Source organism: Aspergillus lentulus (assembly GCF_001445615.1).
Source record: "Aspergillus lentulus DNA, contig: Alt04, strain: IFM 54703, whole genome shotgun sequence".
NCBI classification, from domain to species: domain Eukaryota; kingdom Fungi; phylum Ascomycota; class Eurotiomycetes; order Eurotiales; family Aspergillaceae; genus Aspergillus; species Aspergillus lentulus.
This window is the reverse complement of record NW_028322122.1, coordinates 2190829-2211288: the sequence shown is the minus strand read 5'-3', so window position 1 is coordinate 2211288 and position 20460 is coordinate 2190829. Positions and strand designations below refer to the sequence as shown.

The 20460-nt window shown below is 49.3% G+C and overlaps 4 protein-coding genes across 4 annotated transcripts; 1 reads left to right on the top strand and 3 right to left on the bottom strand.

The window, feature by feature from the left end:
• Positions 1 to 1354: 1354 nt before the first annotated feature.
• On the top strand, positions 1355 to 8585 carry ALT_2017 (uncharacterized protein; the record flags this gene model as incomplete). The annotated part of the gene is made up of 9 exons (XM_089599246.1): positions 1355 to 1739; positions 1789 to 5256; positions 5997 to 6100; positions 6173 to 6439; positions 6660 to 6735; positions 6786 to 6988; positions 7040 to 7100; positions 7151 to 7497; positions 7548 to 8585. The coding sequence occupies 9 exons, from the start codon at positions 1355 to 1357 to the stop codon at positions 8583 to 8585; spliced, it is 5949 nt and encodes a 1982-aa protein (XP_089456392.1).
• Positions 8586 to 8715: 130 nt separating this feature from the next.
• Positions 8716 to 9291, bottom strand: ALT_2016 (uncharacterized protein; the record flags this gene model as incomplete). The annotated part of the gene is made up of 1 exon (XM_033557971.2): positions 8716 to 9291. One exon carries the CDS (start codon positions 9289 to 9291, stop codon positions 8716 to 8718), a length of 576 nt encoding a protein of 191 aa, XP_033413862.2.
• Positions 9292 to 10259: 968 nt separating this feature from the next.
• Positions 10260 to 12680, bottom strand: ALT_2015 (DUF3433 domain-containing protein; the record flags this gene model as incomplete). The annotated part of the gene is made up of 1 exon (XM_033557972.2): positions 10260 to 12680. The coding sequence occupies one exon, from the start codon at positions 12678 to 12680 to the stop codon at positions 10260 to 10262; it is 2421 nt and encodes an 806-aa protein (XP_033413863.2).
• Positions 12681 to 14579: 1899 nt separating this feature from the next.
• On the bottom strand, positions 14580 to 18496 carry ALT_2014 (glycoside hydrolase family 55 protein; the record flags this gene model as incomplete). Its single annotated transcript, XM_033557973.2, has 6 exons — positions 14580 to 15332; positions 15387 to 15863; positions 15916 to 16281; positions 16338 to 16759; positions 16816 to 17096; positions 18282 to 18496. 6 exons carry the CDS (start codon positions 18494 to 18496, stop codon positions 14580 to 14582), a joined length of 2514 nt encoding a protein of 837 aa, XP_033413864.2.
• Positions 18497 to 20460: the final 1964 nt, after the last annotated feature.

Below are 20460 nucleotides of genomic sequence, written 5' to 3'. Positions count from 1 at the left end.
GGTCTGAATTGTGAGACCGAATGTCTAGGCAAAATGAAGCTTTGAGGTTGAGCAAATGTGAGAAATACAAGACGTCTTGTCATTGGAACGGAATCAAACAACAGATAGGTTGTATGATATGTCTAGCTCGCTGAGGGGATAGTCCGGCCCTAGGCTTACAGACGGCCTTGTCAAAAGAGGGCTAGAAAGCGCCGACATGCTTCTAAGTTCTACTAACCTTACCAGCATCTCAAACACCTTCATCCTGGCTCTTTGCCAGGATTTAGCCCCCATGAAACCCTCAACATGAATACCTAATACTATTCACTTTCCACTGAAACCTTGAGAGTTGACTGGAAAATTGAAGTTTTCCAGGTGGCTCAACATTGCGTTCCCAAACCGCCCCTCATCTCGACCGTGAGTCGTGGGCGCCAAACAATGGCTACTCATTCGTCCACTCGATCTGGGGCGAGTTCACACCAGGATATAAAGTGACTATAGGTGGCCTTACGCTGTTGGACTCCTACCTTGACTGATAATGCTCATTTTTGTCACTCCACTCCATTGCCTGTTAGTAACTAACCACGAAAGTGGAGCTATTGGATGTAATTTTACTTGTCTGCAGATTGTCTACGTTGCACAAGGAGCCAGAGAGATCGCGGCAATGGTTTGGAGAATTTTATTTTAATCCCACCCCCTCCCCCCAACCCCCGGTGTCTTCTGGATCTGGGAATGAGCACATCTTTGAGCTAAAGTGGTTGGAGACAATGCCGCGAAAGGATGGTGAGATCTTTGTGGACCACGGATTCTCAGTATCAGATATTTAGTACTGTTACTGACACAGACTGGCAGATTTGCTCAAGAGTTCGCCTCGTAAAGAGGGTGAGATTTCTGTAACAGCCCTTTCTAGACGACCGATACCTATGCTGAGAGCAAATCTACCACAGAAGTCAGCGCCGAAGAGCTCAGAGGACCGCTAGGATTGATTCTCCTGTTTTCTCCAGAACAACCTCTAATCGATTTGATATTTGTCCATGGTCTCGGGGGTGGTTCCAGAAAGACATGGAGCAAAACAGCTTCTGCTTCGCATTACTGGCCAAAGGAATGGCTTCCTAGGGATCCGGTGTTCAAGAATGTCCGAGTGCACAGTTTCGGATATGATTCAGACTGGGTCAAGGGCAAGGCTAATTGCCTAGACATCCATCACTTCGCTCGATCTTTGTTGGGTGAATTGAGTACTTCTCCCCATTTGCACAATTCGGATACGCCAATCATTTTCGTTGGTCACAGCATGGGGGGCCTGGTTATCAAAAAGGCGTTTTTGTTGGCAAAGCAAGATGCAACCGACCTCTACCTGACCAAAAGGATTTGTGCCATGTATTTCCTCGCGACACCTCACAGTGGCTCTGATTCTGCCAAGCTTTTAAGCAATATTCTCAACATCACGTACTCGTCGCGAGCCTACGTCTCAGACTTGAAGCGCGGATCTGACGCTATAAGATCGATTAATAATGAATTTAGTAGACATTCGGAAGATATAGATCTGTGGTCATTCTACGAAACACAAAAGCTCAGCATAGGTCTCTTCCGTGTGCTGATTGTTGATCCCGCCTCGGCTACACTTGGATATCGCAAAGAGAAACAAATACCGCTGAACGCTGATCATCGTTCCATATGTAAGTTCGAAGCGCCGAGCGATCCAAATTATATACTCATCCGCAATGCACTCGCGTCCACAATCAAGAGCGCCGCGGAATCAGGTATGATCCAGTCCTAGGTTTCGCAAGCAGGCCGCTAAATCCGACGTAGCGCAGAAATGGAAGGAGAGGCTACTTCGTAGCAACATCAACGACCTGGGTGAATACCTAGACGTGTCTGACAAATTCGAGGACGACCTGATGCTTGTTCAAGATGTTCGCTTGCCTGGGACTTGCGAATGGATAAAATCGAAGGAAAGCCACCTAGAGTGGCAATACAACGACAATGCTGCACGTGTGCTTTGGCTCTTCGGAAAACCTGGGTCTGGCAAGTCCGTACTTTCTGGATACCTGGTTTCTCAATTACGCATGAAGCATGAAGCTTGCAGCTTCTTCTTCTTCAAACACGGGGACAGGTCCAAGTCACAGCTTAGTACTTGTCTTCGATCTCTTGCTTTTCAAATGGCTTGCGTGAACACAGAGATACGGCAACTACTACTTGAAATGCGTGAAAGGGATGTAAAGCTCGACGGTGACGACGATCGTATCCTCTGGAGAAGATTATTCGCCTCTGGGATCTTCAAAACAAACTTCCAGCGACACTATTGGGTCATTGATGCTCTCGACGAGTGTGCAGACCTGGTATCGTTTTTCGAAATTGTGCTTGCCAGGCTTGATCGCTCTGTCACGCTGAAAATTCTTGTCACAAGCCGACAGACTTCGGAAATCGAAAGGCGTATTGCTATGTTGGGACATGACCAAGTCCGGGCGGAACTTATTTCGACAGCGGACACAAAAGAAGATATTGCATCGCTTGTTCGAGCAAGAGCTAATGCCCTCATTGTAGGATCCGAAGCTGGTCGTGCTGCTCTTGCGGAAAGAATCTTAGGGAAGTCTGAAGGATCTTGGCTTTGGACTGTCTTGGTTCTCAATGAGTTATCGGATTCGCATTCGGAAGAGGAGATCCGCCATGTCCTCGCGGAAGTGCCCAAGGGCATGGAAGATCTTTATCTGAGAACACTGGACCTGATGTCACAATCTACACGTGGGAAGAGGCTGATTAAAGCTATCCTCGTCTGGGCCACGAGTGTGACGCGACCTCTAACTGTGAAAGAGCTTGAAGAAGCTCTGAACTTAGATGTGAACGATATATTCCCCCGACTGCGGGAAAGTATTAGTGCATTGTGTGGGCAGCTGGTGGCCATTGATAAGTTCGACAGAGTCCAGATGGTGCATGAAACTGCTAGGGAGTTTCTGTTGAACAACAGCTTAAATTCAGAGTTCGCGATTGATCAAACCGATGCTCATACGCGTATCGCAAGAGCTTGTCTTGCATACCTCACAGGGGAGGAGATGAGACCACCGAGGACCAACAGGCGATCTGTCTCAAGGTCTCCAGCAGATAAACGAAGCGAGTTCTCGAGCTACGCTTCCTTACACTTTTCTTATCACCTAATGAAGGCCAATCCACTAGCAGACGACCTTCTGGATTTACTTGACAAATTCTTGAAGACCAATGTTTTTTCATGGATCGAGGCTGTCGCCAGAAATAGAAACCTCATGCCACTCATCCGCACTGCGAGGAACTTGAAGGTGTATTTGAAAGCCTGCTCCAGTCAGCTATCGCCGCTTGCAACTGATTTACAGAGGGTGCAAGGTTGGATAATGGACTTAATCAAGATCTCGGGAAAGTTCTCGGGTGCTCTCATCAGCCAACCGTCGGCGGTATACTCGCTGATACTCCCGTTCTGTCCTTTAGAAACGACAATTCACAAGAATGCGAGCGCCGGGCGAAAAATCTCTGTCATTGGAATGTCAAACACCTCATGGGATGACCGACTGTCTTGCATTGCTTTCCACCAAGGCCAAACTAGCGCGCTCTGCCACGGACACGAGTTTTTCGCGGTGGGGTTGAGTACCGGTCAAATCTTTATGTACTACACGACGACTTGTCAGGAATATAAGGAGTTTGATCATGGAGAGGCGGTAATGTTCCTGCAGTTCGGAACCAAGGCAGACGTGCTCGCCTCGTGTGGGTTCAAGAAGCTTTTGGTATGGGACATCCAGAACGGTCATATTATTTATAATTTCGAAGTGCCCCTTAGACCTATAGGACTTACATTCGACGAAGGTTTCCTGATTATTCCGACGTACAAAAATTACTTGGCATCTTGGGACCTGAATAACAATGGCGCTAGACAACCAGATAGGCCGTGGAATGACACAGGCAACGACAAGTGCACGCGGTCGTGGCGGGTTCCAAGTGTGATCTCGATCTCCTCCGGACATAGAATGCTCGCAGTCGCATACAGTGGGCGGCCGATTGCTCTCTGGGACCTAGAAGAGAACGTTTATTATGGTTCTTGCGGCAAAAAGCTCTCTGATGGTCGAACGAGTACGCATCCGGTGACAGTCCTGGTATTCAATCCCAACCCAGCTATTGACCTACTTGTTGCATCGTACCTTGATGGTGAGCTTGTTCTTCTCAACCCATTTGAGGATCAAACCTTGGAAAGTCGTCGCGCGAATTGCCACACGCTCGCTTCCAGTGCAGACGGACGCCTGCTTGCAGGAAGTGCTGGATTCGGAGCAATTCACATATACGAATTCGATACTCTCACGTTGCTCTACCAAGTCCAATCCTCGGACCTTTTTATAAAACAGCTGTCTTTCAGCATAGACAACCTGCACTGTGTCGATATTAGAGGATCCCAATGCAATGTTTGGGAGCCGCCGGTGCTGCTTGGAAGCTCAGCCGGTCATGATACGAGCGAAAACTCATCACAATCATTTATAGAAGCGAAAGCCACGGACAGCAAGGTCAAGATCAGCGCTATAGCAGTGCATTATGACAGAGATGTTGTCCTATGCGGCCGGGATGATGGATCTGTCTCATTGTACGACGCCAAAACTGGGTCTAGGAAACTTGAAATCTGCCGTCACAACTCATCAGTTCGTATCTTGGAATGGTGGACTCAACATGACTTAGCTATAAGCGTTGATGTATCAAATAAGATACTCGCCTGGTACGTGAGAAAGCCGGAACAAGGTGGATGGTTCGCAGAGAGAATGGCATTTCAGTCCCGACTAGAGTACGGCGGTTCCATCACCCAAGTTCTCACGTCGGAAGCAACTGGCAAGTTCATTCTATCAACACGTGGATCAGATCATCTTTGGCAAGTTGATGGTCACGAGGAGAATTCACGAAAATACACCGATTGGGCATCCGTGCGAAAATGGGTTCAGCATCCACGCTCAGCATACCACGCAATTTGCTTTGAAAGTACGGCTGCCCGTGTGTATTCTTGGGATAAGTGGTCTCAGGTTGTATCTGTGTCACTTGACATCAGTGTGCGAGAGCTGGATTTTAAGAGCATCAGACAATTTGCGTTACATAGTGCAAAGGGTGTTCTCGTTGAGCTCTGCGAGTTCGGTGGATCTGCGAAAACTCAAAACCTATATCTTCTGGACGCACAATCCTTCGAAGCCGACAATGAAGCCAGCTTCAAGGATATCGTCACAGTACCACAGGGGTTGGACGACGGTCTAGCGTCATTATCAGAAGACGGAGGTCAAGGAGGTGAGTCCTTGGTTTCACCGGTGGAACCAAGACTCGCTCTTTTGTCACAGAAGGTTGCACACGTTATTGGAATCTGCGAATCCAGCAGACTGGTCTTCCTCGATACTGGCTCTTGGGTCTGTTCTGTGCGACTGGAAAATCGAACCCCTGAGATAACATCGTACAGTAGACATTTCTTCATACCGTACGACTGGGCCACGGGGTCACGGGACGTAATTTGCGCCGTCCTTCGGCGGGATATCCTCTTTGCCCGCAATGACGATCTCGTTATTATCAGAGGTGGATTCGATTTTACGATAGAGATTAGCCTGCAGGAGTAAATTAATACAACGTTTAGGCCAGAAGAGGCGGGCATAATTGCGGTAGCTAGTTGCTGGAAAATGTCAACATTGCAGTATTCTTGGAAAGCAAATGGGACCGTGCAACAACAGGACTATTTGGTCTCTGATTCCACTGACCTATGGACTCTATGAGTATGTAAGGCGGGTCGTACTTTGTTCGTATCAGGCATATTTTTGTATCCGACTTAACAAGCGATGATGCGTCGTCTATCGTCTCGAAGGAAATATATAGTTCTAGTCCTCTCCCGATTGGGAAGTATAAGCGACAGTTAAGATCAGAAGGCGGTCTAGGATTCTGCCGATACCTGTATGAATCTCCGTCACTCGACATTCCTTCTCCAAGTCTCCATCACAGTTTTGTTGCGGTGTCACCATGTCACATTTCAATCCGGAAGACAGCAGATTTCCTCCGGGACCCTCTCATCGTCCTTACCCGCGCCGTGACGATCGGGACGGTCGTATGTACGATGATCACTCGCCTTCCCGATCACGATCGCCTGGCGGTAAACGCTCTCTTTCCCCACATGATATCAAGCCGGATGCCTTATAGAAGTCGTATAACCCTCCACCGATAGAGATTTACTAACAGGGTTCTCTGGGTAAAGAAGGCCAGCGCTCTCCTCCGCGAGGTCCAGCTGCAGATCGGCGACGCGAATCATCCAGAGACCGACTCGATTCCCGACCTCGTTATCGAAGTCGCGACCGCGATGACTATCGTCGACGACCCTCTAGATCACCGCCACCGCGGCGCGGCAGACCGGCCTACAGAGATCGTGACCGCGAGGGATATCGTTCACCCGGATACAGTCGGAGTAGAAGCTACAGTCGCAGCCGCAGCCCTCGTCGAAGTCGACAGCCTTACCCCGAAAAGGAAAGCAGAGAAGTCATGATGGATGGGTTGCCGGTGGATATGGCGGAAGAAGACGTTGGAAAACTCCTTCCCCCCTTGAAGTCCCATTTCTGGAGTTTTAGAGCTACGCTCCATGTCATAAACACGTCCTTGATGGCAAGAGGCTGAGATGTGCATGTCACCGGGTCTGCTCCGGTCGACGTGTTGAACAGATTTCGAATGAGCTCAGAGACTTTTACTATGTCGAAGGTCTAGAAGAAGTTCGGGTTATCCGTGACCGGCAAACCAGTACGTTCTTCTTCTGTCGCGATTTGCGCACGAATGTCTGACCTGTACAGAAAAATCACGGCAACTTGGCTTCCTCAGGTTTCGAAACCTTGACTTTGCACGCGACTTCATGGACCGCAATTTCCCATCGATCTATCTGCATGGACCTAATGCTGGCAATAACGACAAGGGCACCAAGGTCCGCGTCGCCTATAGTCGTGAGAGGGAAGATCGCACTCGTGCGAGGGCCGAGAGTGACTGGACCTGCAAAATGGTGAGTTGGCTGGACCGTGGCATATCTGGCAAGCTGACCTGACTGTTACAGTGCGCTATTGTTAACTACTCGACTCGCAATAAATGCTTCCGATGCCAAGCGCCCCGGCCTGGTAAGTCGTTCCGGCGGTCTGATATAGGGTGAGTTTCTGACAGGGCGTAGAGGCTGGCCCGGCTGGTCCACCTGGAATTGCTGCTCCGAAGGTTGAGAACAACGGCGACAACGATGCGGCTCCAGACAATCAACCTTCACAGTTTCTTCTTTTCCGAGGGCTAGAGTCTTCTGTCACCGAAGAGCTTCTTGCAAAGGGCGTGGCTAAGCTCTACCGACCTACTCCCGGCTCGGGTGGACCTTCGGAGAACCAAAGGAAGGGGGCCAAGGTGGCTTCCACGACCGGTGATGCCAATCTTGGGGCAAGAGATGGCTCTATTCGCCGTGTCCTACTGGTCAGAGACCGCAAAACCAACGAGAGCTGGCGGTATGGATTTGCGGAGTTCGCCACTGTTCAGGTACGTTTGTTATGATCTTCATGTCTCGCTTAAGCTTACTGTTCTTGCAGGATGCCCAAGCGGCTGTTGCGCGACTTCATTCATTCGAAAAATTTACCATCTCCTCAAAGCCTGTTCTTGTAAGCTACATACACGCTGGCGTGTTTGTGCCTGTTATCAATCCTTCGGCGAGCACGGACCAGTTCACCTTCAGTCCCCTCAGTAACCCGTCCTTGAAGCTTATGTACTGGGACGAGGAGGCATACGTGAAAGAATTGACGGTGTCAACTGCCGAGTTGGACAACAATCAAGCATCGACCGCGCAGGGCCAAGCAGAAAACCAAGGGAAGAGTTCGAAAGAAGCAGAGAAGGCAAAGAAGCGAAAAGCAGACGCCGCAGCAAGCGCAGCGTCCAAGAAAGTCGCCGTTCCCTCTCATCTGCAGTTCTGGAGTAATCGCCATGCTGAGCTGCATGGCATTCAGAAAAAGGACGCAGACGAGAAGGGAAGCGACGGTGGCGTCGAAAGCCGTGGATCGCCGGCCGACGCTGCAGCTCCTCCCACACAATCCTATGCTGATTTAAATCGGAACTGCTGCTACCTGTGCATGCGGCAATTCAAGAGCTCGGCTGAAGTCAACAGACACGAACGGCTCAGTCAGCTGCACCGTGATAATTTGCAGAACGACGAATTGAAAAACAAAGCAATGGGCAAGCTCATCAAACATGGCATCGTTCAATCTACTCCCGAGTACAGGGACCGTGCAAGGGAACGTCGAAAGGCGTTTGGCAGTTCGCGAACGTCGACTAAGGCCAAGCCTGCTGCGCCGAGGGAGGAAGACGAGCCACCAGTGGAGACAACATCGAAGGGGGCGTCCCTCCTTAGTAAGATGGGTTGGTCGGCCGGCTCTGGACTGGGTGCTCAGGGTACTGGCATGACCGCCCCGATAGCCACGGAGGTGTATGCGCAGGGTGTCGGCCTGGGTGCGCAAGGAAGCAAGCTGGGTGATGCGGTCGAGGAAGCGGGACGCAACACGCGCAACCGGTACGATGAGTTCCTGGAGAAGACGAGGCAGACAGCGCGGGAGCGATACGAACGTATGGAGAAATAGTATGACCAGACCCAGTGTAATAATATATGCTGTACAATCTGATGCAGTTCATGATTCGTGATATGACTAGTATACAAGAGCTGAGGATGATGTTTCACTGTACATTTTCTTGCAGAACCGCTCGTCTACTCTACTCCCCTTTCCCTTCAACATTGCCCGTTTCCTTCTCCTTCTCCTTCTTCAACTCCACCCCGAACTTCTCCCCCAACACCTTAGCAACCCACTCCTCCACCTCTTTCTCCACCTCCTCATCCCGCACCGTCCCCGTCCCCATCTCCTTCTTCACATACCGCCGCATATCCTCCACACTATTGATATCAAGCGCATAAAGCACACCGCCCGTAGCCATCATCGCAAACGAACACACATTCAGCGTCGCGAGGCTCAGCGCCTCGAAGGCGTCCCCTGCACCGTTTACGGGGGGCCGGTGGTAAACGGATGACGTCCAGTAGGGTGGTGTGGAGGCTAGGACACGCCTCGTGAAGGCGCGGCGGGTGATGAGCAGCGAGAGGGTGAAGAAGGTGACACCGCCGAAGAGGAGTTTGAGGTTTGTGAGGGGTCTTTGTGGTTGTAATTGCGTTTGTTGCGGTTGGGGGTCGACTGATCCGGGGATTGAGTCTGGTTGGGAGGGTGCTGGAGATGTCTTCTTTGAGTCGGTGTTTGGGCTTGAGCTTGGGCTGGCGCCCCAGTTGAAGAAGGAGAGCATGGTGTTGAGCTGAGTTATTGGTGTTGTGGTGGTGGTTGACTGGATTATGTGGAGTTGAAGTGGATGATTTTATGCCGGCGTATGCTCAATGAGATATATTCGGCGCAAGGAGAATGAGAAGACTTGGAAGCGGTGGTGTTAAGGAATAGTTAGCTGTTGAACGGATTCTGATTAATCCTCAAGGCGGAGATATGCGGAGTTGATATTTGCTGAGGTCACGTGCTCATTTGCTGTGCCTGTAGCTGATTCATGCAATTATTTCATGTCCCGTGAAGGAATTCAGAATATTGTTATTTGTGATCTAAGGATACAATGTGCGTATAAATAGAAAGCACCCCTATTTTGCGAAGCAAGACTACCGCACATGACCATCCTAAGGGTATAGCAACCCGCTGAAATCCATGCCAGTTGGTCACCGCGTACACTCAGCCCTAGCAGAGACTATTCATGGGCACAGGATCCGGTGAGACGACCAATTGTGACGGAATTCATTTGATCTCATTAAGATAAGATAGAGAGTTAGACAGGATGTCACTTCACGTTTATCATATTGTGTTTGTGTTCTATAGCTGTACAGCTGGAAAGCAAATAAACGCCTGTACAATGCCATCGAGGTAGAGTGTTGATGTTTTGAAACAAAGCAAATTAAAGAGTACTTTCAGAACCCGAGTGAAACATAGCAGAATATCACCGAAACAAAATGGTATTAGAAAATGCAGAAACGAGGCGCTAATATCAAGGGAAAATAAGAAATATGTCGTCGCATTGAGCATACATCATCATCGTCGTCATCATAAGTAAATCGTTTCGATATCCTCGTGGTTAATTTCTGCGTGCATCGTCGTGTTGTCATCGTTCAATCGTAAGCGGATTTCTGAAATGCTTCGTAGCACAGTCATGTTTCATGGATCGTATCGCTGCATAAGTAACAGCATCGAATTTGCCGTTGAGAAAAAGGAATAGGACAATCAACTCTCCATCTTTCCAGTTGTAATTAGCATGTCGGACCGTCCAGGTCGTTGGAAACGGTCTATTCCAAGATGCTCTTTCCCATCACGCCCAACATAGATCCCGAAGCCGTACGTTGGATATTGCCTCTCTCCCGGGGGCGCTGTCACTAGTCGAGTGACAAGATCCGTCTTGCTTCTGGGTTCGCGAAGGAGCTTATCGGCAAGAAGAGGGCTTTGGTAAAAGAAGCTGATTTGGTCTGCTAGTGTGCTGATATCGTGAGGAAGATATCTGTATCTGCGGGGCCATATACACAAGAAGGATACGGTGTATAGAGCGCAAAAGGCAACCAATGTATAGAAAGCAGGCATCAGTGCAGCAATCCGTACTCCTTCGTGCGAGGGATACCAGAGGGCAATGAAGACGCCTCCAGCCAGTATAGGGAGAGCTGCCGACACGATGCTCATCAAAGAGATCCATGCCACTTTGTAGTGCGCATTCAGAATAGCTTGCACTGTCACCTGAAGAGGAAAGGATGCGGGATATTCTAGCAATAGAGTTCGCTCCGCTCGAGCGCCATCTGGAGAGGACAAAGTGGCATATGGCTGTAGTGCACGGAAGTAGACATCGATCGGTTGCCAGGAGAGGAACAGAATATTACCGATCAACGCAGGGATAAAGCTGTACAAGAAGTTTGAGGATGAGAAAGCGCCAGTTGACGGCAATGTTGGTAGCCGTGGAGGGAATCCGCCTTTAATGGCATCGTGGATGAAGCTGACGAGAACAAACGCAATGAAAAGCGCGCCGATAATCACCGACCAAGCGACAACGAAGGTGTCTTTGAGAAACCACGGCGCCCAGCGATAACGGACAGACTGGGAGTATAGTTGCTGTTCAAAACCTTCGGCCGCATGAGTGCTCCGTCGCTCGATATCGAAGGATACCCTTGAGACCAGTGGTTGCTTCTCACGGCTCATCTCTGGTCGATGCAGAGATGGATTCCGTATCGGCGCATCAATCTCGGCAACTCCATAGAAAACCTCGGCACGGTTCGACACCTGCCAATAGCCTAGTCGGAGGACTCTGGGCTCAAGTGCACTTCCGACATCCGGCCATGTCTCGGATTGTTCAAAGTCATGCAGAATGTTGGATCGCTGGATGACAGGAATCAGGTCAGCCAGACTGACAGGATCCCACATCAGTCCAGACCGTGTCCGCATGAAGCGAATGAGGAGCGTCGTCAGTCCAAGAGCAAGTAACGCGTAAACGGCCACGATTGTCCACCCGACAGCTAGGACAGCATTCCATCGCCACTGCCCTTCGCCATTGATCAGGTGCCACTTTGCTTGGAAAAAACAGCTGAGAAGCGGGATGATAATGAGGTTGGAGATCCAAATCGTAAGCAGAGGAAACCCGGCTAACGGCTCTCCGTGCCTGAAATACGACCAGTCAGGTAGCAGGAAGTTTCGTGACAGAATTGGCAGCTTCTGTATCACGCGATGCTGGAGCGTCTCTGATGCCATGATTGCAAATGGCATGACGCGGTATACAGCTGCTTGGATTACAAATGTCCAGATGGTGATAACAGCGGCCAGTATCTGGGGTAAAAATTGAACAACGAAATATCGTGAGCCTCCCTGTCCATCGTAGTTCCAGATTCCTTCGTGTCGCTGGGACCAGACGTTGCAGAAGACAACGCCGGCAATCATGAGCAAGCAAGAAAGAATGGCCAAAGCCAGTGCCCATGGTCGTAGAACAATAGGCACAAAATTCAATGGGGGATACAGCAGGTTATTGTCCGGAGGGTCAACCGCAACAAATGCCTCCGGATCCACCGAGTTCTGTGGCGACCTTTCTGGCGGACTGTGCTGGTGTAATCGTTCTTCTGGAGGGCGTAATGAACTTCCTTTGGACTTCGAGGGACGGGTAAACTGGCCCAGAACTGCATCCCATACGAGAGGCTGTGGCGGATAGTCGACACTTGCGGCTGAGGACTGCCTCGATAAGCTCGGTTGCTCATCTTCCCGTGTGAGCTGATTAATGGCGAACCGAATGTAGAGCAAGTCGTCCGTCCCCGGAGTCGGTGAGCGACCGGCATAACTATCGTTTGGTACATGTCGAATGGATTCGTCGGACATGCCCAGTCTGCCCTGCTCGAATCGAGCTTGACTGAGGCCGGAGGGAGGAACATCTCTGTTTCGAGACTGTTCCAGAATGGAATGTTGTGATCGAGAACCAGCCATATTGGCGCCTAGATGCGTTCGAGATAACGCGGGAGATGATGCGTTGGAGACAGGGTGGGAATTCGGCGTAGCATACCGCTGGACGGTAAGACGGCTCTCCGAGCTTGGAGTTCTAGAACCGGACGTTGTCGTACGATCCGAGAGGGAGTAGTAATCGTCCGACGCAGCAATTGACTGTTTAGATTCAGAGCGGAACATCTGTGGTCTGCTTGCTGCAATGAATCATCAGCACCCTGCAGACCTTTTATCTTGCCTGGCAGCTATAGAAGGAGCAAGGGGAGAAGGAAGAGTGAGAGTGCGAATATGATAGATCAAGCTTGCCTCTCAATTTTATTTTTCCTTTCACTTACAGCTGACAGTCCTCAGACTCACATTTCCCGACCCCGGGACATTCATGACGGCTGAACCGCTGCAGACAACCGAAGAATGTATGCGGTGAGCTCGCCTTCACATGGATGACCAGAGGCAGAGAATGATATGCGAGGGAGAAAAATGATAATTCATTGACTGTCATGGGATGAGGAGGCTGTCATGTCTGTATTGTGGATATTGGGTTGGGTGGTTGGACTCTAGAGTCAATGAGCGACTTCCCAGCCTCCTCATCCCAGCCACCTGTAGAGGCAACCGATCAGGATTCAGGAACAACAGATTAGAATCTGACATGGCTCAAGCTGATTGGAAAGTTAAAAACAGCAGGTTGACTGTGGTTGGATGCATTATTATAGCGGCATGATGAATTAGGTTTCAATTGCCTTGCCTGTGTTGTTTTCTGGTTGATAGTGATGACGATGTTGTTGTTGTCCAGTTGACAAAACCCGAAATCTTTGCCCGAAGTGGGTTGCGGGCCTGCGGCCCGATCCAGTCAAGTCCACAACACCATAAAAGGCTTATTATATCATCGTCTGATTTGTCGATTTCAGAATTATGTACAGAGTACGGAGTAGAGAAATGAGTCTCGACTTGAGGAACCTCGAATAAGCACGATTTAATGGGCTTTGAGAAAAGGGCGGACAAGTGTAGATCTCTACGAGTGTGAAATGATTCTATCCGTGAGAACTTAACATGACCAAATATACAGTTAGACGAATCAATGTGTCAGGATTGATATGAATAAACCATATCCAGTGCCGTTATTCTGTCACAATGTCTTTCCAATCCCTCCCAGACGAGGTTCTCCTGCACATCCTTTCTTACCTTCCATCACATGCAGATGCAGCGGCGCTCTCTCTACAATGCCACCGTTGGCATCGTCTTTGTGATATAATGAAGCAGCCGCAGAACAACGAGGATGATCTATGGAAGAGGGAGACAGACAACGAATAGACTAATCATGAGTATGATTAGGTGTGGGTTGGTCTTTACTTTTGTCTGTGTACTAGCGTACAGTATTCTGAACCGCTTTGACACCTGGCATACTCCAGAGCGGAGCGAAATATCATTAGACGGCCTGATAATCGCGGAAAGTTGGACGCTGAATTTCCAGCACCTTGTAATACCCGTTGGAATCGCTTTGTATATAGCAAGAATGTACCACTATCCAGAGACACGAGAAGAATAGTTATTACAGCTTCAGCAATGGACGAGTGGAACTTGTACCGGGTCTGAAAATCGCATAAGCACTATAAAGTTCACAGACGCATCATGCATTGGAATTGAATCTAAGAGTTAGTTCGTATCTGGTGTGCTTTTCGATCGTCTCTGTTTCTGCAATCTCGCGTGTGAAAGATGTTCTCGAATCCTCCTCCCAAGGCTTGTAGCTCCATGACCGGATGGCAAGTCTGAAAGGGCTCATATAATTTCTGACTGCGTTGATAATTGTGGCTTGAGGACCGTTGAGCGGATGGGAAACCCTGTTTTCCACACCTTGTTGTCGTATATGCTAAAGCAGGTGAGACTACATGTACACATCACAGCAGTATTGAGAACTATTTCAGCTCACGGGATTCTCTAATGAGATATTATGGTACTCCATCCACTGATATTCTCCAAGTGTAGGTCAAGTCTGTATTGCTCAGTAGACATTATCTATAACTATTAGCTCTCCATTTCATATATATAAGCCATAATCATATCACCCAATGTATATACCCGTCGCTTTCAAGAATTGTACAAATACGCCGCAATAACTCCTCCCCATCCACCGGCATTGTCACTCTGCTTTGCTATGGGTGTATTGCCATTGAGCACCATGTTCGTGGTGCTTTTGGTGTTCGTCCCGTATAGATACAGCGAAGAGGAATCCACGATGCGAATTGCGTTCTGCTGACAGTCTCCCTGGCAGGATTGTTTGTTATTGAAGAACACCCAGTTGCAGCCGCCATACAGGAAGAGATTAGATGAGCTGCGAATTAGCTCAAACAGCGCCATTCGGCATGTTGCATCGTTGGCAGCGCATTCAGAGTAGTCGGGATCGCTTGCGATGAGACTCTGATCCCATGGCGCCGGAGCAAGGAGGTTACCCGGTCCTTGCCAGTACGGCGATTCGCTTTGCTGGAGAGCTGAGAAGACATTGCGCGCGCGTTGGAAGTTGTACTGGTACAGAGTGTTGTGCTCAAAGCCCGTGCCCACCAGCCATGTGGCTTTGTTCGCTTCTACCAGCAGGCCGCGGCCGGTTGCGATGGTCTGAGCCCTGCTGCCGTCGAGGTCATGGTCTGCTGTCCATCCCCACATGTTCTCGATGTAGGCTGACGATGTGCTGGTGAGACGCAGCAGTCCCCATGCCGCTCTGCAGTCTGCCGGACTTCCTTGACATTTGGTCTCGACCAAGCTGCCTGCAGCACCCCCAATGCGAAAATGGGTATTCCAGAACCCGACGTCCCCTTGGCTATTGCCCGCAATATTTACTTCCACCTAGAGATATGGGTCAATCGAATGTTCAGAACTAGTTTCAGAGGGTATACGCACCACTTGGCATCCAGGCAACACATCAGCTACTGTAAACAGCATATCGCTCACATGGAGTACTCCGACATCCCCCGGATACCCGAAGCGAACCATAGGGCGGACTGCATTAATATCAGTGAACTTGCTGCCGGACGCACTGATGGCCGAGGCATAAGCGTCCCCAACAATGCGAATGTTAGCAGGAACGAAGATGGTGTCCGTGACGATGTATGTGCCGGCCGGAAAGTAAATAACTTTGCAGTCACGATTCTGAGCCAGAATGTCGTTGATATTCTTTGTGTCATCGGTCACGCCATCGCCATATACCGGTTTATCAGAAACTGTTTTGATATTCAGGACTTGTTGAGCAGGAAATTCGCTGTATGTCGGCGGAGGCATTATGAAATAGTTCTTCCCACCCACCAGAAGGTCGGCTACTCGTTTGGTCACCACAGTTTGGCCTTCCACGTGGTTTTTATTGGTGTTGCCAGCGGAGTACTTGGGATTCGTTAGTTTAAACGCCCTATTCCTAAGTTGAATGAGCCCTTACCAAGTTGCCATGCACCCAAGTATCCGGCATATTTCCACTAAGCACTGGATTGTTCCCCAAGCTGACAGTGGTGCCAGAATTCTCGACATTTTCCAGGATGATCGCATTTCCAGCGCCCCCGGAGTTGCCAGATACGACCAATGAGTTCAACCCGGATCCCTTCGAGTCGATGATGGTCAGGGATCCGGATGTACCATTGGCGTCTATCCCAACATTCCCGTTTTCGAACCGGCATCCGAGGAACACAATGTTCGTCCCTCCAGCTACCACGCCGGTGGTCGTCCCACTAAAAGTGAGGTTCTTAAAAACCCATTGTTGTCCACTGAGTTTCATCCCAATAGCGCCCCCATTGAAGCGCAGGTCATTCTGCAAATCGATGGCACGTTAACAGCCATTTAAACTCTATATCAAAGGGTACCCACCACAATAATGTTACTGTTGTAGTCGTACTGAGTGGTCAGCCCGACGTGTGCATTGGAACCAGTGGGCATGTTGAACACCACATTAGTCAATTGCGTCGCCTGACTCACTGTCCAGTCAACCAGCGCGATGGTTCGTGCTGTATCGACACTGGTCGAATCCAGAATCACATTCTTGAGTCCGATATAGAAGTTGTTTGTGCCCTCGACATTGGGGTCTTTCCCGAAAATAATATGGTCATCGCGGAAATCCGGTGCTGCTTTCAAGACCGGTGGATTTGTCGGGTCCCCGACCAGGACAGTACCCACGAAAAACTGCAAACTGCTTTTCATCAGGTAGGTGCCGCTGGGAAGATACACGATTGCTGGTTGACCAGTTGTGCCCATGCTCCGAGCATTGCGCTTGGGACCGTTGGATGCCCCCGCTGTGTGAATTTCAGCATTCGGTGCGCTGCTTAGAATTTTGAGGAGGCCGCAATACCTTCGATAGCATTTTGAATAGCACCAGCTGCGTCATTTTGGCCGGTGTTATCGGCGCCGAAATCTTTGACCACATTACGAAAGACTGGGTAGTTCTTCTTCACGTCCGTGCTCAGAAACGAGGATTGGCCGTTGTGGGCTACCTTTTCGTACCAAAATTGTGATGAGCCGGTCCCTGCGGCTGTACAAGATGAGCTCTGTTGATTTGGCTGGTGGGTAACATTTGTCGCAGGATTGTGCCATGATTGTGGAGTGTCGTCCTGGACTGTGAAAGGGATTCCACTGCTCAAGTCAGCCTGGGTAAGTAGAAGTTGAACACAGGGAAATGTACAGTAGCTGAGGAACATATGTTAGAGGTGGAAAGTAAAAGTCTCCAGGTTCCTTGTCCAACGCTGTTGCGCGGATGCGTGTCGGAAGAAGGAATAATGCTAAAACACAGACAACTGCAGGAAAAGACACCATGTTCAGAGCACCTTGTCTTCAGAAAACAAACCAAGTGAAAGAAAAGAAACAACCGGGACCGCTTGGACTCCCATAGGAATAAGATGTCGTGGCTGAACAATTGTAGAAGGAGAAGAGGAAAAGACAGGACGATTCCCCCCGACTTAGCAAGGTCGAGAACGGGCAGTGAAAGCACAAAAGCACACAGATGAAGCAAAATAATGGCATTGTGGCATTAGATCTTGGTAGACTTGTTTATGTCGCTCGACCCATACGGCAAGTTGGTCGAGCATATTTGGGTGCGGGTCCCGGCAGGGGCAGGTCTACTGGATTCCGCGTCGCGATGGCCACCCTTAACTGGAATTCTCCTCAGGGTTTGGGAGAATCTAGAACATTGACAATCGAGAAGAGAGACATGGCCGCAAGTACTAGCACTGGTGCGGTACTGAGAAGTTCAGGCTCTTGGCCCGCAGCGGAGTTGCTCATATTGTAATGTTTGTGGGGCAGAGAACAAGGTCTGACTTGATCACAATATTGACATTGTCCCAATAACAATCGAGACCAAGTCAGCAATGTTGACAATCAGAACTGAGACATTGCAGCAGTTCAGGGGATGCGGATCGCATGTGTTGATTTTGGCGCATGCCAAAGCGGATGGAAGGCAAGGAATCATGGAATCGTTCAAGTCTGTATTTCCACACCAGCACTGGTGATAACCCACGCGCGTTCTTCTTCCTGATTTTGGAGATATTTCTCCTGATTACTTCTGCTTGTTCTGACCTGCGTCATGCTGAGCCTCTCGCGTCTCATTCTGCTTCCCGAATACCTCCCTTGCTTTGGACCGGCCGATGCATCCGCTGGGGAGTTATCTGATTGGCTGTTTATCACATATTGAGGCCCTGTATGTTGCACGATTAGTAGACAATTATGAAAATTATGATCAAGAGTAACGATGTGTAATCCGGATATGACAATATGGACGGATTTGAGCAGACCAGAGGACGAGATGCGAAAGGGCAGCCATACTTGCATGCGTTTCCAGCGCCACCAATTCCAAAGTGCACATAACGCTGCTGTGAGGCTTTTGTGGTTGGGAGCCCGTCTCTTGGTCGAGGACGAAGAGAAGTCCGCGGGATGTTGTGACTGTCCTCGGGGAGCAGTAGAACTCGTTGGTCATCATCCTCGCCCGGTTCGGATACTCTGGATCGAAGCCAAGCCGACGCCTTCCAGAAGCCAAGCATGTCGAGGGCGCTCAGGATTCTGATGGTACGCCCTTGAGTATGAAGTACGGTCATATATATGGAGTCACATGAGCCGAGATATGATGAATAAACCTAATGAAAATAGTTGGACCAGCTATCTTTTCGACCAGAATGACTGGATAGGTTCTCGAATTGATCTGCGGGGTATATCGGTACAGAGCTTCGATGTTCTCCGTGTTCAGGAAGGCACACAGCAGGTTCTGTCTCTTAAGTATAGACAGATCTTCAAGATTGGTGACACAGAGCCTTCGTAGCTCAGGCAAAAATCACCAGTTTGAGTTTCTCAAGTGTTCCTTGGGTGCTGGACTTGAAAGGTAGCCTGCATCGCAGGTGATGCTTTTTCCTGCAGTGTCACATGAGACCACTCGCTCTTGCTCTGGAGCAAGATCTTCAAGCTTCTCTTCCAGTCGAGTGCGCGAGATGACACCCCCCGCCCAGCCTATGCAGAAGATGAGACTGGTCGCTGATTGTGCTAGGACAGCCCAATGCTTGTAGTTTGGAATCCTTTATTTCGCTCTGTTTTACGCCTCATTTTCGTGCTACTCATGAGCCACCGGTGCCGAACCTTTGGCGTCCTGATGTAGCGACCCAACGCTGACTTTTGATCAGAGTCCCTTATGCCTTCGCAGCTCAACCATGTGTGGTCAGCAGCTAGGATTCTATGCGCCATGATATATTTGTTGCAGGAAGGGAGCAGGGAAACGCAACATTGTTATACAATGTTTATGGGCGCAGGCCGATCACATATCCTATCAGAAATCCGTTACCCACGTTCAAAGATGGAATGAAGAGAGGCCCTTTCTGCAGGTTGCATGATGATATTCTGGGGCCGAGGCACCAAGCGATTGATTTATCTTGGCCTGAACGGATGCTTAGGATGTTCCACAGCAGACATCAACTTCAACTGGTTGTCGGGTTCTCTGAGATCAGCTAAATAGGCGCACGCAATCCGTCTACAGTCTACAGATTATGATGTTGTCTGGGCTCTGCCGTCTTATCTTCGCAATCGTTCATGGACCCATTCTTCTGAATATAGATAGGCTTCTGGAAAAGATCCACCAAAGAAGAACCCACCAATCCGGGGGTTGTGTAATAGCGCACTGTTATGGTGTCGGTGGCACGCTCCCCCGGACTTTCGCCGTAGGAGTTTGAACTCATTTACTCGGACGCATTGCGGGCTAACGTCAAGGTGGATTCGTTTGATGCTCCCCATATGAGGCTCAAAATCCATCTGTAAATTTTATCCAACATGAGATTACTGGATTATTGACTAGAGACTTCCATTCTCTTCAATCTTCATGGCCTGATCAGTATCAACATGAACTAATCTTTTCAGTTGACAGTGGGTGCAGCTTCTAATTGCGTTTGCACTAGTCTTCCTTGGTTCATTGCGCTAGTCTTGCTCAAACAATGTGGAGATCAGAGAATTGCCAGAGAAATGTGTCAACATAAACCAAAGCAGAAGTCAATTGAATAAAGATTTGTAATTACCTAGTATCTATCTACAGGTTCAGCAAATGCGCTTCTTGATCATATTGAAGATCCAAAAAAAAAACATCACGTGAGCCACCGTTGAGGGCAAATCTGGATACGCCGAAGTAGAGAGCAGGAGCCTTCCATTTATACGTAGCTTTCAGGTAGCGCAATTTCACACCATGGACTAATTTGTTGCATGGAAATATCACCCCACATAACGGTCATCTGTGGTACAACAAATCAGAGGAGAAAAGCCCTGCCTAGAGACATTGGAAGGATGCTCTCAATCATTATGAAATTAGCACGGCCGACTCCGCCACAAAAAGGGCCACAAGACAGGGAGGAGGACTGGAAAGGCAACAGCGTAAAAGCAATAATTTATAAATATTGATCATCAATGTAAGGCGATCCCAAAGTTCGAGACTCCTATCTCTACAATAATATTGAAACAGTCAGTCGTAGAGTAT